Source organism: Myotis lucifugus, unplaced genomic scaffold, assembly GCF_000147115.1.
Source record: "Myotis lucifugus unplaced genomic scaffold, Myoluc2.0 scaffold_739, whole genome shotgun sequence".
Taxonomy (NCBI): Eukaryota; Metazoa; Chordata; class Mammalia; order Chiroptera; family Vespertilionidae; genus Myotis; species Myotis lucifugus.
Genome location: NW_005871787.1, coordinates 154,378 through 171,219, shown reverse-complemented (window position 1 = coordinate 171,219; position 16,842 = coordinate 154,378). Strand labels below are relative to the sequence as shown.

Genomic DNA, 16,842 nt, shown 5'->3' with positions numbered 1-16,842 from the left:
GGCGGGGAGGCCGAGGGGCTGAGCCTCTTCCCAGCAGCCGGACCTGGGCTGGGCCTGCTCTCCACTGAGGCCCCCCTGCTCTTTCAGGGCCCGACACACGCCCCCACTTCTCAGCACGCGGCTTCACCTTCACCCCTCTGGGCGTGCTGACGTGGGTCTCTGCGTACCTTCTTTTATATGTAAACTAGAGGCCCAGCGCACGAAATCGTGTGTGCAAGCAGTTTGCTTCCGCTTGCCTCAGCTGGCCACCCACCCATCGCCGTAGCTTGCTGCCCCGCCCTCCGCCGCTCATAGCTCTCGGCTGCTAGTAGCTGTGCCCGCCCCGCCTGCTGCGAGAGCGCTGCCCGTTTGGTTGTGACGGCGTTACGGCGTGACGGCCAGGGGCCTTTTATATAAGAGATATGTGTATATATATTTATTGGTTTCAGAGAGGAAGGGCAAGGGAGAGAGAGAGAAACACCCATGATGAGAGAGGATCATGGATCGGCTGCCTCCTGCACGCCCCCCGCTGGGGATGGAGCCTGCGACCTGGCCTGTGCCCTGACCGGGAATCGAACTCCGGGTTCATAGGCTGATGTTCTCCCAGAGCCACGCCGGCCCGGGGTTGGCCGTCTTTAACTTCTCCAGCGGGAGATGTTGTCCAGAGGGAAGGACAGTCGGGTGTGCACCCCCTTCCTGCTGGGTCTACAAGGAGGTGAGGTGCCTCTGTTCCCAAAGCTCAGCCCGAGGAGACGGATGCGGCCCCGTCTGCCCTGTTCGCCGACTCACTGGTGTGACTGGAGTGCTGTCTGTGGCACAGTCGACAAAGGGGCAGAAAGGGGATGAGACGAATATTCATTTCCCCGTCTAGCCCCCGACTCTGCGTATATCAGCGATCACCGTGATGCCGCCGCCTTCCCATCTCGCGGGTATTTTTGGGCCGTTATCGCTGAGAAGTTATTAAAAAGCCCCCCCCCGCCCCCCGTGTTTCCTTATCACCACGACAGTCCAGACGTTCTGCTCGTGTCCAGTCGGAACCGCGTCTGCTTTATTAACCGCCCTCCGCTGCTGGTGTCTCTGAGGCGGAGAGCAGCGCAGCATCCTGCACACAACACCCTTTATGTCCGTGGAGACAGTAATTTCCTGCGAAAAATTTAGTTGAAAAGTTTCATAAACTTGAAGGGAAGAAAAAAAACAAACAAACCAGGGCTGTGGTTGGTCGATGCTCATGAAAATATTATCCAGAAGCTCTGGACACAACGGCGGTGCCACTGGCCTTTCCGCGTGACCAGTCCGCTTCCGCCCCCTGGCGAGCAGCACGGCGAGCCGTCGTCACGCATTACCTGCCAAGCGTGGGTAATTGTCTTGAAGGCGGACGCATCACAGCAACCCTTCTGGGCGTCTCTTCATGTCTCGGTTCATCTCTTCCACTGTGTTCTGCAATTTTAGTTTACGTTGTCCCAATCCGAGTGATGACTCGTTTCAAATTGATTTGGGGAGGTTGATCCTAAACCCTTGAAGCCTGATTATGGGTGACCGCGGGGCAGACATCCCGTGGGGCACAGAGAGAGGTGTCGTCTCGCAGGGCCGTGCGATTTGGTTTCGGGAGCAGGTTCTAAGCAACGCCTGTGCCCGGCACACGCTTCCGAGGCGTGTTGCTGCCTTCAGTCGTGTAAGGGCGGCAAGTACTGAAGTCGCCGTGACGGCGAACGTCGCTGAAACGGCGAACATCGTGGGCGATTGGGACTGAAGCTGTTTCCGGGCCGGCGGCACGTGCGGGGCGGGCTGCCTCCTCTCTCTTCGTCCGTCCGTCACGCCGAGGGCGCCCCTGCCCTGGACGTCCTGAGTGGAGGGGTCTCTGGGCAGAAAGGCCTGCCCCAGCGCTGCGTGGAGACGAGGGCGTCGGCTGGAAACCCTGTGTGAGACGGGAACCCCGCCCGGTGGGGAGTCTCCCGTGGCCCCTCCGGGTCCCCCTTCCCCACCAGCGGCCGCCTGGCCTATGGGTGAGTGACACGCTTGAAGCCCTGGGCACGGTGCCCGCTCCGAACGCCAGAAGAGACTCGTGACGGCAGCCCCGACGGGGGGTGGGGCGCTCTGCCCCTAACTCAGGTTCCCGCCAGGAAACGGCTCCCGGGAGCCTCAGGCCTCCCGGACGCGGATGGGCAGGTCTGCTTAGGCCTCTGATGGTATGAACATTCAGAGAGGGCTCGGCAGAGGGCAACAGGCTCTTCTCCCCTTCAGGTTCGCTGGGGGGGACGCGGGAAGGCGCCCCTGGCTGTGGGGGCGGCCGCCCTGCCCCTCGGGGTGTCTCTTCCTCACCAGGCGGCCCCTCGTCCTGGCTGTCCTGCCTTCAGCACAACCCAATCACCGCCCGCTCTCGGCGCAGCACCCGGGCTCCCCCGTTTGTATGTGGGCTTACGCATCGGTGTTGATAGTCACACCGGTTCGCGATGGAGCCCAAGAAGCAAGTGACAAACCAGCCCTCGTCACGGGCGACGGTTTCCTCTGTGCTCACCTCCCTTCCCGCGGCTCTCCCCGGGTCCGAGGCCCGTGTTCCACGCAGGGGGCGTGTGAAAGCAGCCAACGGAAGCTCAGTATAAAGAACAGAAAGCGTGGCTCTCAGCAGGCGGGAGAGCCATCGAGCAAGACACTGGGGGTGGGGTGGGGGGGAGTGTCGAGAAGCAAGCACACAAACCGGCCAGAGACCTGGAAACCTGAACGGAGGCCGCGCTCCAAGTCAGACGTGCATCCATGCCCGCCTGTCCTCAGGGATGCTAGGGAAATGGTTGGTGCTGTTGTCATGGCGACAGAGAGCAGCTGGGCCGCAGGGCTCAAGGTCTCTCCGTACGCCCCACGCCAGATCTCTCGTGCGAAAGCCGGTTTTCTGGCCACAGTGGAGGCGACGTGTGCCCAACAGCACCCTGAGCTCCCACACCAGGTCCTTCCAGTTACTCCGACAGACAGAGCGGAGGCAGGAGCAGGCGTGGATGCTCCCACCTCGTGCACCTTATGGACGGGCCCCCCTCCGCCCTCACGGGAGCACCTGTAAGGACACCCGCTCCTGAGAGACAACACGGCATCCGCGTGGGAGCTGTGAGCACGGACAGGTCCCGGCGGCAGCCCGAGCGCCACCGACCCCTCGCCCGGCCAGGCAGGGCCCACCGATCGCACTGGAGACAGGACCCGGAACTTCCCCCACGGGTGGCCGGGCTGTTCCCAGGCCCGTCGCCGGGGTTGGAGGGAACGGGCGTCCACGTGCCCGCCTCTCCCGGCCCAGGCGGCAGGTGGGTTTCCGACTCCGGTAACAACACTGCTCCATGGCTTCTCCATCCATAGGCCGCCCCGTCCACCTGCTTCTGGCTCCCACGAGGGGCACTAGGGCTCCCGCCCTCCTCCCGTCCGCCCTCCTCCCGGCCGCCCTCGTCGGTCTCTGTCAGTGCATCCCCTTCCTCTCCCCCGTGGGTGTAGCCCAGACCCGAGTGTCTCCCCAGCATCACCCAGACCACCCAACGGGTCCCCACCCACTGCTCCTCCAGACGTCGAAGTCACCTTTCTCAGACACAGATCAAACTGCCACCTCTCGTAACATCTTTCAGAGAGTCTCTCCTTTTTAAGAAATCACCTGTTTTTCAGTTTTAGAATAAAAGTTGTGTATATTTAAGGTGTAGGGTTGGGAGTGGAGCCGAGGTCGTGCGGGTGGGCCTCGTCCAATCAGGTGAAGGCCTAACTAGAGCAAAAGGCTGACCTCCCCTAGCAGGAGGGAATTCTGCTTCACCCCGAGATCACCAACTTCAATGCCCATCTCACCCACAACCTCCCTCAGAGAAACATCTAGAACCAACTTGGTCAAGTAACCCGGGCACGGTGGCTCGGCCACGTGACACGGAGCACGCACTACCCCGATGTAGAACACGGAGCCACGAGACACGGAGCATGCGCTACCCCGATGTAGAACACGGAGCACTGTACAGCTTCGTAGACACGGGACGTGCTCACTAACCGGACGCTGGGCTGGTCCTACGACTTCCTGCCTGCAGGAGCCACGAGCGTGTGAGCCGGGGCCCGGGGCGTGGTCTCTCTCGAGGACTTGGGTTCCTCTTCCCTCTAGTCTGTCTCTGCCAGCCACCCACGCCAAGTTCAACTACGTGTCCTACAAACAACACGGATGAGAAAGCCTTCTTAGTGCAGAGCCGGCAGCAGGCACAGAGCACGGGATGTGTGTGAGGACAAGCCGGCGTGAACTCAGGGAGACGGGGCGAGCTCGGCCCTGCAGCTCCCTCAGCCGTTCCCGAGGGGACGGAAGCCCTGCGCCCCCCTTTCTCAGGGGAGCGTGTGCGGTGGGAACCACGGCCCTCTTTAGTCTGGATGAGGGGATCGCTGCCCGCCGTCGGCGCACCGAAGAGGATGTGGGCACCTGTGCTTGCGCATCTCCTTGTAAAATTCCCGAAGGGCCGATGAGCCCCGAGCCCAGCGGTCCCTCACGCCGAGGGAGGGCGCACAGTGGACGGGCATCCACACGCCCGGGCACATTTCTTTGCTGGAGAACTAGGGCTCATTGCTCATCCGGAACCCAGTCCGAGAGGTGAGATGGCCCCGCCAGAGTGCGTGTGGCCGAGACCATCGCTGGCCTGTTAGGTCTCAGCACACACCCTGGGGGCGGGGGGGCGGGGAGCCCCGGGAATCACCCAGAACGGCTCCAGCTCAGCATCTCCACGGCGCGCGGCAAAGGAGGCAGCAGAGGACCAGGTGCATACAGAGGCCGGATGACATTTTATTGGATAGTTTGCGATCACATAGATCTGTGCCACATGCTCGTTCCTAGAACTCGCAGCATCCAACATTGATTTTTCGAGTCCTCGCGTTTGTCACAGAAACACGCCACGTGTCCTTCCTAGAGACTTCCTACGTACGAATCCCATGAAAAAGGCTGCGACTCAGATCCACGCGTCCTACGCTGCTGCTGGCTGATTATGAAAATAGATGCAAAAATAGAGAAATGCAAAAATACGGCTTGGCAATGCCAGAAAAATAGATCTTTTTCTTTGATTCCATGACTTCTGAGATTCAATATGAACACTGGTGAGCAGCTGCTCCCTGAACACAGATCGCCAACCGCTCCTCCCTCCTGACACCGAGCCCAGACCGCCGCCCTGTCAGCTGGGTGCCGGCAACGCTCAGTGTTCTAAGGAAGGTGATCGTGACACCGGGCGGAGCGGGTGTCGCCAGAGCGCCACCCCAACACTGTATTTTGCTGGGATGTAGTTTAAGTATTTAAACAAGAAAGTCCCGGGGATTCACTGACTGTCTCAGGCCTGAGCGTGAACTGTTACAATCCTCCCGCCTTCCGGCCGAGCCCCCGGGGGAGCGATTCCCGCAGGGGGGCCTTTGCACAGTTGTGCAAACCGCCTTTCGCGGTGTTTTCCTGCCACGGTAAAGAATTTATTGACTTTCTTCATCTGTGCTTCCTGGAGCTAATTATGTGTGCTTAGACACAGTGTTAAAATTAAGTGCAATTTTTTAATTATAAAATGTTTCCTTGGAAACTTCTTATGTGTTAAATCATACTTTGTCCTAAAATCCTTAATTTCACCCACAAGTAGCCGTCACGGAGCACAGCCCAGGGCAGTTTGGAAACGGTCGCAACATTGCCACCAAACACACATATTTTGCACCATGAATGGCTGTGGGGTGATCACCCAATTGACCGCTACCCTGTGATTTAGCAACTGTCCTCAGAGGAGAATTACTCGGTTAGTATCATTCATCAAATGGCGCCTGGTAGCAGGCTTTTTTTTAAATATATATATAATATATAATTTAGAAATTGATTCAGAGATGCAATGCTTATCTAGAAATTATGTATCTGTTTTCCTGTTGAAAGGGCTGGACCGGACCACCGCACAGAGAGATCAGCAGGCGGGGTGGCCTCGGAGGCCACAGATGGCCCCGCGATCACCTTAGCACACGGGCTGCACGGCCAGGGGCAGGCCTCGCTTTGGCACGTAAGGGGTTGTCCTGGCAACCATGCGGATGCAGTCGACGATGGGGCAGACGCTGAGGCACAGGGTACAGCCTGTGCAGGCGTCCCCCACGCTGGGCAGGTGGGTCTCGGGGTCAAACTGGATGGCCTGCGAACAGAAAGAGAGACCGTGGCTGACACTGCCCCCCTCCCCCCCAGGTGAGGGACGCCCCTCCCTCCCGGGCCCACAGGCTCTCCGCCCTGCAGCCAGCTAAGCCCAGGCTGGTGCAGCCATGGCAACAGTTGCACTGCCCGCGAGGAGGGGAGAGGAGGGAGAAAGGCACAGAAAAGAAAGCCTTTCACGTTAGAGACGGAATGTTCAACCTTCCTGAGAGGGTCCTGCTTGTGTCATGTGGCAACACGGGTGCTCCGTCCTGTGTGGGAGCAGGGCTCAGCCTTCCTGCCGTCCGGCCCCGCGGACGGTCCGCTGCCCGGGGAGGCGGAGGCACGGTTTGGATTCTGACTTTCGGGTGCAGTTTTTACAAGAAAACAGGAGGGAAAGAGCGAGCTAAGGAGCCGGGTCGGAGGTTTGGGGATCCCCCGGCAGATGGTAGGCTCTGCCCGATCCCGCAGGGGAGGAAGCACTGAGGGCCACCTGGCTGCCAGGCACCCCCTCCCCCCGTCACTGTCCAGCTGGGAACTGGGTCAGGACTTGGGGAAATTTGATAACTTCTAAAAATTTTTATTGATTTCAGAGAGGAAGGGAGAGGAAGAGAGAAACATCCATGAAGAGAGAGAATCATGGATGGGCTGCCTCCTGCACGCCCCACACTGGGGATCCGGCTCATGACCCGGGCCTGTGCCCTGACCGGGAATCGAGCCGTGACCTCCTGGTTCACAGGTCGATGCTCAGCGCCGAGCCCCGTGGCCGGGCGGGGCAGCCTCACCTGGTAGCCGGAGTCGTTGCAGGTCATGTAGCACTTGCCGCAGTTGATGCACATGTCCTCGTCGATCAGGGCCACCACCTGCTCCTCGATGCTCAGGTCCCCGAAGGTGCCCAGGTACTGCAGGGTCCTCCCGATGACATCCTGCAAGGTGGACACGGAGTCACCACCGCGCCCGCGGGAAACGTCACCGAGTCACGGGCGTCAGTCCACACACCCTCTGAAACCCGCACTGTCTCCTGCAGGGAGTGCAGGCGTCCTTGCCACCATGCGGATGCCCGCCTGCCGGTGGCCCCAGGCGTCCAGGTCGGTATCTCCATCCCCAGCTGCCCTCCCCGTCCCAGGGGCACCCTCAGCAGCACCCTGAGGGCCTTCCCACAAATGGGACCCTCGGTCTCATCAATCACTCAACGTGGCGTCGATGCCAAGAAACAGGGGTTCTGACCTCCCCGCCCTGGGGAGCAGGGCGAGGCCGCTCCCAGCACCAAGCCCTGGATGTTGGAGTATTAGTAGCGTTGCATCCGCTTCTCCCTCCTCTATCTCCTGGGCTGTGGCTGTGCGTGTCTGAGTCCTGCACCTGCCACAACTGCGGAAGCGTCCTCCCAGGAGCGGGGCGATCGGCCCTCCCCCTCGGCCCCTCCTGTGAGGCGGCAGAGAGCGATCGAGGGCCCAGGGTGGAGCCCAGCTTTGCAATGAGACCCTGGCCTGGACACTTTCATGGCTGTGTGACCTTGGGCAAGTGACCGAACCTCTCTGTGCGTCCATTACTCATCAGTGAACGAGGAACAATACAGGCACCTGATACCGATGGGGTTGCTGTGAGGATACACGAGCTCACGCACAGGCTCGGGGACAGGGCCTGAAGCCTCCTAAGGACTCAGTAACTACTCGCTCTTAGCACTAACCTCTGCTTAATGAGCACCATGTATTAAACTCCGCGTTAGATATCGCGTCTCCGTGGAGCTTCCACCTGAGCCGCGCAGAGCTCCTCGCCCCGCTCCCGGTTCCCGGAGTGTTTCGTGCGCACATGATTGGACTGTGAGTACCTCCTAACACGCCTTCCTCCCTTGTCAGACTGCACAGCCCAGCAGGAGAGTCCTTTCTTTTTAAAATTCACGCTGTACTCCCAGCTCCTCGTGCCACACTGTGTGTGCGTAACACGTGTAAGCTGGTGCCCGTGTGGCTCAGCATTGAGTCTCGACCTCTGAACCAGGAGGTCACGGTTCGATTCCTGGTTAGGGCACAGGCCAGGTTGTGGGCTCGATCCCCAGTGTGGGGCGTGCAGGAGGCAGCTGATCAGTGCCTCTCTCTCATCGATGTTTTCACCTCTCTACCCCCTCCCTTCGTCTCTCTCTAAAAAAATCAATAAAAAGGGATAAAAAAAAATGCGAGAGGCCTGGGGAGGGACTGGTGGGTGGGATGAGGAAGAGGATGGAATTGGGGCCGAGTTTCAGCTCCTGGCTCAGGAAGGAGGGCGGGTGGGGGCTCCCCATGGAGACACAGGACTGGGGGGAGAAGGGGTTCGGGAGGAACGACAAGCAGCTTTGTTTAGGTCCCACGACCCGTGGGCTTCGTGCGGGCCCCGCAGGTGAGGTGACACATTGGAACAGTAATAAACATGGAAGGACACTGCACACTGACACAGACAGACCTGTGTGCTGTGGCTCCTTACCTTGATGGCGGGAACGGGCTTTGTGGGCGCGAAGCGCTGTCTCTGGAGGGGCTGACAAGCTTCGTCCTCTCCTTTCGGCTTCAGCTTGCTCTCCGCTATGATCTTCTTGCGTTGCTCCAGGTAAGGCCCAAAGCTTGGCAGTTTCTATAAGGAAAACACACACACACATACATGAGAAAGCACGTGAGCCCGTGGAAGAGAGCGGTGCGAGGACGTGAACACGGACGTCACCAACACGCCGCGGTGGGGCTGAGACCGTCCCGCGTGCACCGTGCAAGGCCCTCATGCCTGGACCAGGAGCTTCTGGCCCCCGATTCTGCTCATTATTCAAAAGAACCCAAGGGCTCCGTCCTCCTACCGAGCACGTGTATCTCAGACACACACACACACACACACACATACACACACACACACGTTCGTGTATCTCACACACACACACGTTCGTGTATCTCACACACACACACACACACACGTTCGTGTATCTCAGACACACACACACGCACACACACGTTCGTGTATCTCAGACACACACACACGTTCGTGTATCTCAGACACACACACACACACACACGTTCGTGTATCTCAGACACACACACACACACACACACACACGCACGTTCGTTAACACACATTCCTCCATGGAATGGGGTTCCCAATGGGGACGATGCACCCACGTAAAACCCTCGCTGCTGAGGAGACGTGCGTGTAGGGTGCCCAGGCAGGAGGTGGAACTGCTGACGCCTTTTCCCTCTTCATCCCGCACCCTCTCCCCCCATTTTGATTATTCTTTATCCAAAGGGAGAGAAATAAAGCAGCTGAATGGAAACCACGATGACTTCGAGCGGCCCCAGGGATGGGATAATATTAACAACACGGCCTCTCTTGGTTCTGAACAGAACATCGCCTCTGTGAGGACCCCTGGCTGATGCTGTCGGCCACACTGGCCGGGTCTGCATTTCACAGCCTCTCCATGGCTCAGAGTTACGTGCTCGTTTTTAAAAAATCTTTTTTAATTGATTTCAGAGAGTAAGGGAGAGGGAGACAGAGAGAGAGAGAGACATCAATGATGAGAGAGAATCATGGATCAGCTGCCTCCTGCATGCCCCACACTGGGGATGGAGCCCGCAACCCAGGCATATGCAAAAACATTCCTTCCTCTCTCTCTAAAAATCAATAAGACTATTTACAAAAAAGAATGTTTCTCACCTAATAACTGACTTGTTTGGGGAACACCCCCTCCACACACAACATATTTGCATATGACTTAGTTACATTGTTTATCTTTTGCCATCTATTCACCAAACTAGAGGCCCAGTACACAAAATCATGCATGGGTAGGGTCCCTAGTGGCTGCCAGCTGCCGGCCAGGGCCTTCCTTTGTTCTGCGCTGCCCCCTGGTGGTCAGCACACGTCATAGTGAGTGATCGAACTCCCAAGGGGACACTTTGCATATTAGGCACACACACACACACACACATACATACTAGAGGCCTGGTGCACGAAATTCATGCACGGGGGGGGGGGGGTTGTCCCTCAGCCCGGCCTGCACCCTCTCCAATCCGGGACCCCTCAGGGGATGTCTGACTGCTGGTTTAGTCGAACATCCCTCTTGCAATCTGGGACTGCTGGCTCCTAACCGCTCACTTGCCTGCCTGCCTGATCACCCCTAACCACTCTGCCTGCCTGCCTGATTGCCCACAACTGCCCTCCCCTGCTGGCCATCTTTGACCACATCGGGGCGGCCATCTTCTGTGAGGGTGTGATGGTCAATTTGCATATCTCTTTATTATATAGGATATATACTAGAGGCCCAGCACAAGATTGTGTGGCCCCGCCCACCTGGGCTCACCTCACCGCACCCAACCACCCGCCACCCCACCTGCCAGCCTTGCTGCAACCGGAGCCTGTGGGCTGCGGGGGAGGGACTGAGAGATGCTCCATGCACCTCATGGTGACCAGTCGTTTGGTTGTTTTGGCTGTGACACCTCTGGCCTTTTGTTATTATGATATGCATACATATATATGCATTTATATTTCTATTAACTACAGAAATGTGATAAATTCTGTGTGTGTATAAATGAATAAATAAATATGTGTAAATATATGTGTGTATTTAAATATGTTCTTACTGATTTCAGAGAGGAAGGGAGAAGGAGAGAGAGAAACATTAATGATGCAAGGGAATCATGGATCAGCTGCCTCCTGCACGCCCTCTACTGGGGATCGAGCCCACAACCCGGGCATGTGCCCTGACCGAGAATCTAACCCTGACCTCCTGGTTCATAGGTTGACGCTCAACCACTGAGCCATGCCCGCTGGGCAATTAAATTATATTTTGGTCTAAGAAGAGTGTGGCTATTGTAGAGACTAGTGGATGGTCCTTTTGTGGCTTCTTTTTTATGCCATTGACTAACTTTTTAGTCCTCAATTGTGCTGACTAGTAAAGTAAATAGAATGCTACCTACGTCGCCGATATTTTTCTTCAATTCTGGGCTGTAGTTAGAGCAGACGACGCTCTATGATCTTCAAAGTAAAGGTGGACGTACCATGGGGCCAGGGACTAGCGAGACGTGGTCCTGACACATCATTTAAGTTTTAAAGGTAAAAACCTCAGCTCCCAGCTGATGAAATGCTGACTAATCTTTTTTTAATGCTAAGAATAACACTGCAGGTCCCCATCGGAGTTCTGAAAACTTGGTATTTTTAGAGATCAGCGACATGTTTGCTTCCCCGACCAGTCAGTGGTGAGATACACACACACAGAGTTTACCATGCTTCTGTAGTTAAAATTTATTTTTCTAATAAATTCTGCTTTAACATTAAGGCTGGGGTTTGGCGAGTTCATCGCCACTAGGCCCTTTATTATTTTCTGAAATTGGTACCATCAAGTGAATTTAAGGAAACCAGTAAAAAATTTAACTGAATAGGCTTTGAAATATCGTACCTTCCACAGCCCAGAGGACTCTCTTACGTCCTAAATCCGATAAACAAAGCAAATCTATGAAGAAAAATATATATGCTTCTTGACATCACATTTATATACCGGCTTATTTATGAAATTCTTCTTTATTGGCCCTTTCGAATGTAAGAAAATCAACTATCCAGAGGCCCTAAAATGGATCAGAGCATTTATTAACTGAGGAAATGTACATGAATGCATAGCAACAATTACTCTGGTGGTTTTTTATTCCTTCATTCATCTTCGCCTACTTTTCCTAGCTCAGTTTCCATCGAATCTGTAGGAGATTTTAAAAAACAGCCTCATGACCCCATCCTAAGTGTCCAATTTCCAAGGGGTCACGAACCCGTTTCTCATCGGCTAGGAGCTTTCAAAGGCGCTTTCAGTGTCCACGACCACGTCCCAGCCTGGATGAAGGACGTGAGCGAGGTAGGGGATACACGACCACACGTGGACGCAGTGTGCGTAGTCCCGTGGACCCTCTGCGGGGCGTGGGCTGCACGCTGCAGGTGGCCTGGCTGACCCTGTCCCTCAGGGAGTGTGGCATTGGAAACTGGGACAGATGGCCCGTCAGTAATAAGGAACTTGTTTTTTTTTTTAAAATGTTTTCATTGATTTCAGAGAGGAAGGGAGACGGAGAGAGAGGTAGAAACATCAATGAGAGAGAAACATCATCAATCGGCTGCCTCCTGCATGCCCCACACTAGGGATCGAGCCTGCAGCGTAGGCATGTGCCCTGACCGGGAACAGAACCAGTGGCCTCTTGGTTCCAGGGTCAATGTTCAACCACTGGCCACTCCGGTCGGGAAGACCGCATTCATTTCGTTCTTTCACATTTTACTCCTCGGATGGGCTGGGTTTTAGGGTGACAAGGCGTTAAGCATTTTTGTTGACCATGTATTTGTACACAGGAGCTGCTCAGAGAGGTGTGAGTGATGCTGGTGGAGAATGAGTTAGTTGGGGCCTCTCTGGGGGAGTCACTGGGGCGGCGGCTGCTGACCAAGGCGATGCGCTCCCCGGGGGTTAGGGAAGAGCCGGTCGGCCTCGGGGCGCCACTTGGCGATCAGGAGGCAGCGACCAGCCCTCGCTCATGCGGTCCGGAGGCTGACGTGGTTAGGTGCACCCCCCACTCACAACCGAGGCTGCAGTCACCCAATAAAGCCCACGGGACCCCACACTGACGCTTGTCAGGAAGAAATCGGCCTCCATGGCATATTTCTTCTTAAACTCTGTGGATTCACAAATATTATTCAAAGTGTAATTTCCCCAGAGGGCTCCACGTGGGAACCCTGGAATGCTGGCGTCCCCGTCCTGGCGTGAGCCAGCCTGGGGCTCGGTGCCCACCCTCCCCCTCTGTCCTGATCTCCTGATCACAGCATGGGATTCTTAGGGAGCCACAGATTACATTTTATTCTTCTGAGAAACAGGTCATAAAAGTAAAGATATTCTCAAGGTAGTTTCACAAGATGAACCTTCCAAAGAAAAACCAAAACACTATGAAAACCCTACTGACGTCACTTCCAAGTAATGAAACAGTGCCCAACCCAACGACTTGGTTTTTACTCATGGATTTAAAAAAAAATCTCAGGCTTCCGGTATTTAAGATTCTCTCCCTCTGACTTAAATTGAACCAACTGAGACATCTTTGGTCTTAATGTTATTCCCACCACAGCTGACACCCAAAGCTTCTGAAAACGGAAGTCACAACAACCCCTCTGTGTAAGGCCGCTTCCTCTCGGCCGCCGTGGACATTCCAATCCGCGGCACTTGGGCAAAGAGGACATCCTTAGGCAGTGAGTGAAGGCTGCCTTCCCGTGCTAGCCACAGAGTGTCCCCCAGTAAGCTCCGGCCTGTCCCTCTAATGAGTGTCTTATCTCAGTCACAGGCTTTCCTTTCATGACAACCGCCAATCCTGCCGTAATCCTCTATCAAACCCCAACAGGTATTGTCACAAGATAAATGTCCAATAAAGAAGCGTCTCAGGCATGGCCGGTGTGGCTCAGTGTTTGAGCATCGACCTATGAACCAGGAGGTCAGGGTTCGATTCCCGGTCAGGGCACAGGCCCGGGTTGTAGGCTCGATCCCCAGTGTGGGGCCTGCAGGAGGCAGCCGATCCATGATTCTCTCATCATTGATGTTTCTGTCTCTCCCTCTCTTTCTTCCTCTCCCTCTCCCTTACTTTCTGAAATGAATAAAAATACATATTTTTTTTTTTAAAAAAATAAGCATCTCAGGATAACCCCAGGGCTGGGTTCTGACTCCCTGATCCTGGAAAATACTCCACGATGTTAAGACCTTCGCTAATTCAGGTGAGTGCTTGAGGCACAAGGACAAGAAGGAGGCGCGTCCTTCCTGCAGACACACAGGCGGTGCCTGTCCCCCAGCCCCACGCCGAGACAGAGAACCTTCCACCTTCTGGGCCACCGAGCGAAACCCTATCACCTGGAAGATGAGGCGAACTGAACTCTGTGTTCCAGAGACACGGCACTGCCACGCTCCACCATGACGGGGAAGCCGCGGCCCCCACGGGAAGGAGAGCTGCTGGGTGCCGCACAGGAAGCCCGTGTGGACGTTTCTGCGTGTTCAGTCTGTCCCTGCGCTGGTGGCCCTGGGAGACTGAACAGCAGCACTCGCAATCTCTCCTGTTGGCTTTTTAATTTTTTGGAAGACGGCTGGATACGTAACAACCAGCAAGTTTGTTTTTGCAACTTGCAATGTTTTCATTTCTGCAACATATAGACTGAAATGAAGGGGGGAAATTTCCTGAGTGGCAAGATGGTTGGGATTTTCCTGGAGATTCTCATGATCACTCTTCCCACACGGGCCATCTGAGTGGGAGCAAAGCATCAAGTATTCAGTCTCGGGCTGTGCTCTGGGCCGTGGGTAGACCAGAAGGTCAGAGGGCGCGGTGTGGCCGTCAGGAGTGAGAAGTGAAAGGTTTAGACGAGTTACCACTTTCTTACAAATCACATTCTTATTCATCCCACGGATGTGCCTGAATAACACCAGTCCTGCCACTAAATTTAGCCAATGAAACAGCTCACCCTTCCATGTGGCGGCTAAGATCGGTGACGTGGCCCTGGCAGGTTTGGCTCCGTGGATAGAGCATTTGACTGAAGGGTCTCAGGTTCAATTCCGGTCAAGGGCACGTACCTCGGTTACAAACTCAATCCCCAGCCCTGGTCAAGGTGCGTGCGGGAGGCAACCAATCGAGGTGAATCTCTCACACATTGAATCTCTCTCTCTCCCTTCCACTCTCTCTAAAAAAATCAATGAAGGCATATCCTCAGGTGAGAATTAATGCCGCCGACAACAACAGATCGGAGACGCGGAGGGGAGGAGGATGTGCAGAGAGAGGTGAGCGTGGCCCCGGGTGGCGTGGTGGTGGGGTGAGCGTGCACCCTTCATAGGAGATGTAAAAAAAACAACAACGAAGCATCAGAATTGCGCAATTTATCCTTGCTAGCGTGCTGCCATGAGCGGTAATTAAATATGAAAACCCAAATTTGTCTCTGTGTTCGCTTGTCATTAATTTAACAGGGAGTGCACATGTTCTCGCCTAATGGCTGATGTTTCCCCCTCCGTGGGCAGCATGTTAAAATGTGTATTAGCCTCGAGGTGCATAAACACAAAATAACGGACCAAAGGTTCCGGCCTGTGGAGGGAAGGACACCACCCCGCCTGGAGGTGTGGCGGCGCCGCGATGCAGGGGACGCACTCGGCCTCATTAGGCGGCTCTCTCCCCGTCTCTGGGGCAGCCTTTGTTGTATCACAATTCCTTCCGCGTGCGTTCCTCCCCGGCGACAGAACCGGTGAGCTGTGGCCATTTTAATGAGGGAAGGCGTGGGGAGCACAATCGGGGAGCCACGTGGGCCGGGCAGCCAGCGCAGTGAGACACTGTCGCAGCCACAGAGGCGTCAGGGTGTCTGTGGACGGGCGTTCTCAGCAGCACGAAGCAATGCACCCTCCCTCCGCACCTGCCCGCACCCTCCCACCGCACCTGCCTGCACCCTCCCACCGCACCTGCCTGCACCCTCCCTCCGCACCTGCCTGCACCCTCCCTCCGCACCTGCCTGCACCCTCCCTCCGCACCTGCCCGCACCCTCCCTCCGCACCTGCCGGCAAGGCCGCTGGAATGATGGCCCAGGGGAAGCTGTCCGCGTTCCTGAGGGAACAAGCCAGAGCACAGGACACAATGACGTGGTTTTGGGGGTGGCGAGGGGAGCACCGCTTGGGTTTTTAAAAAACTCTTTCGCGCCAGGCGTGGTGCTCCCGGCCCAGCGAGCGGCGCAGAGCCGACCTGCACACCAGCCGGTACCAGGGGTGCTCACAGCTGAGGATGCAGCCCTCCACCTCCAGGCTGCCAGGGCGTCTCGTGCAGAACCCCCCGGAGACACGGGGAAGAAACCAGACTACGAGGCTCTCCATGACCCCCTCAGGCGCCACCCTTTCCTACTTCTCTCGGCCTGGGGGGGGGGGGGAGGGTGCGGGTGTTTCCCCGGGTTGTGTGTTTTCTTGGTCTGTTGGCGGGTCTGCTTCTTAGATGAAGCCGGAACATCGGGAGGCAGGTGGGGTGGGACACACCCTCTGCCCTACGAGCTGGTTTTAAGATTAGTCGACAATACTGTCGAGGCTTCCACTGGATGGACACGGTCCTTAGGAAGCAGTGACCTCCTGAGCCAGGACTCCGCTGCGAGTGAAGGGAGAGGCAGGAATTACGGGAACAGAAACGTCCGTCCCAGCGAATTAGCCTGCACCCGCCGGAGGTCCTTGGATTGGGGAGGGGGCGGGGAGGCGGCTGGCCATGCCCACCGCGCTGAGGACGATGCATTCTGCTACGCGAGGCCGTCTGTATGGAAAGTGAGGGTTTGGTTTTGTTTTCTTGCCTCTGTCCAATGGGCTCTCCACAAAGTCGCGCCACAAGTACACTGATTGGAGGACGACCTCAGGAGCCACCCACTCCCGTGGCCACTCATTCAAACGAGTCTCACTGAGCCCCCGTCTGGGGACTGACGGGCAGGAGAACAGAGATGCGTGAGGGCACGGTGCGTGAGGCACTGGACGTCAGAGCTCGAGGGGAAGATGCCTAAAGGCCAGGACCAGCTGACGCCCACCCGCGGGTGCGCACCCAGGGGACCCGCTGTGGGTGCAGCCAGATGCTCTCTGTCCAGAGGAGAGCAGTCACCTCGCCGTGGGACTGAGCACAGCTCCTGCAGGAGGCAGCACCTCTCGGAGAATCAGAACAAGCGCGCTGGCAGGGGGACTAGTCAGGGAGCTGCCTGCCACAGCAAAAGGTTGAGGCTGTGCAAGGAGAAGGGCCCGCCGCCAG

The 16,842-nt window shown here is 56.4% G+C and overlaps 1 protein-coding gene across 1 annotated transcript in view; it reads right to left on the bottom strand.

The window, feature by feature from the left end:
• Window positions 1–4,726: 4,726 nt before the first annotated feature.
• Window positions 4,727–16,842, bottom strand: part of LOC102434586 (dihydropyrimidine dehydrogenase [NADP(+)]) — a gene marked incomplete at its 5' end in the record, with an annotated part of 162,046 nt that continues 149,930 nt past the window's right edge. The window contains 3 exons of the mRNA XM_006105955.3: window positions 4,727–6,107; window positions 6,886–7,026; window positions 8,555–8,698. Coding sequence (XP_006106017.1) covers window positions 5,937–6,107; window positions 6,886–7,026; window positions 8,555–8,698 — 456 coding nt within the window. The remainder of the gene's footprint in view (window positions 6,108–6,885; window positions 7,027–8,554; window positions 8,699–16,842) is intronic.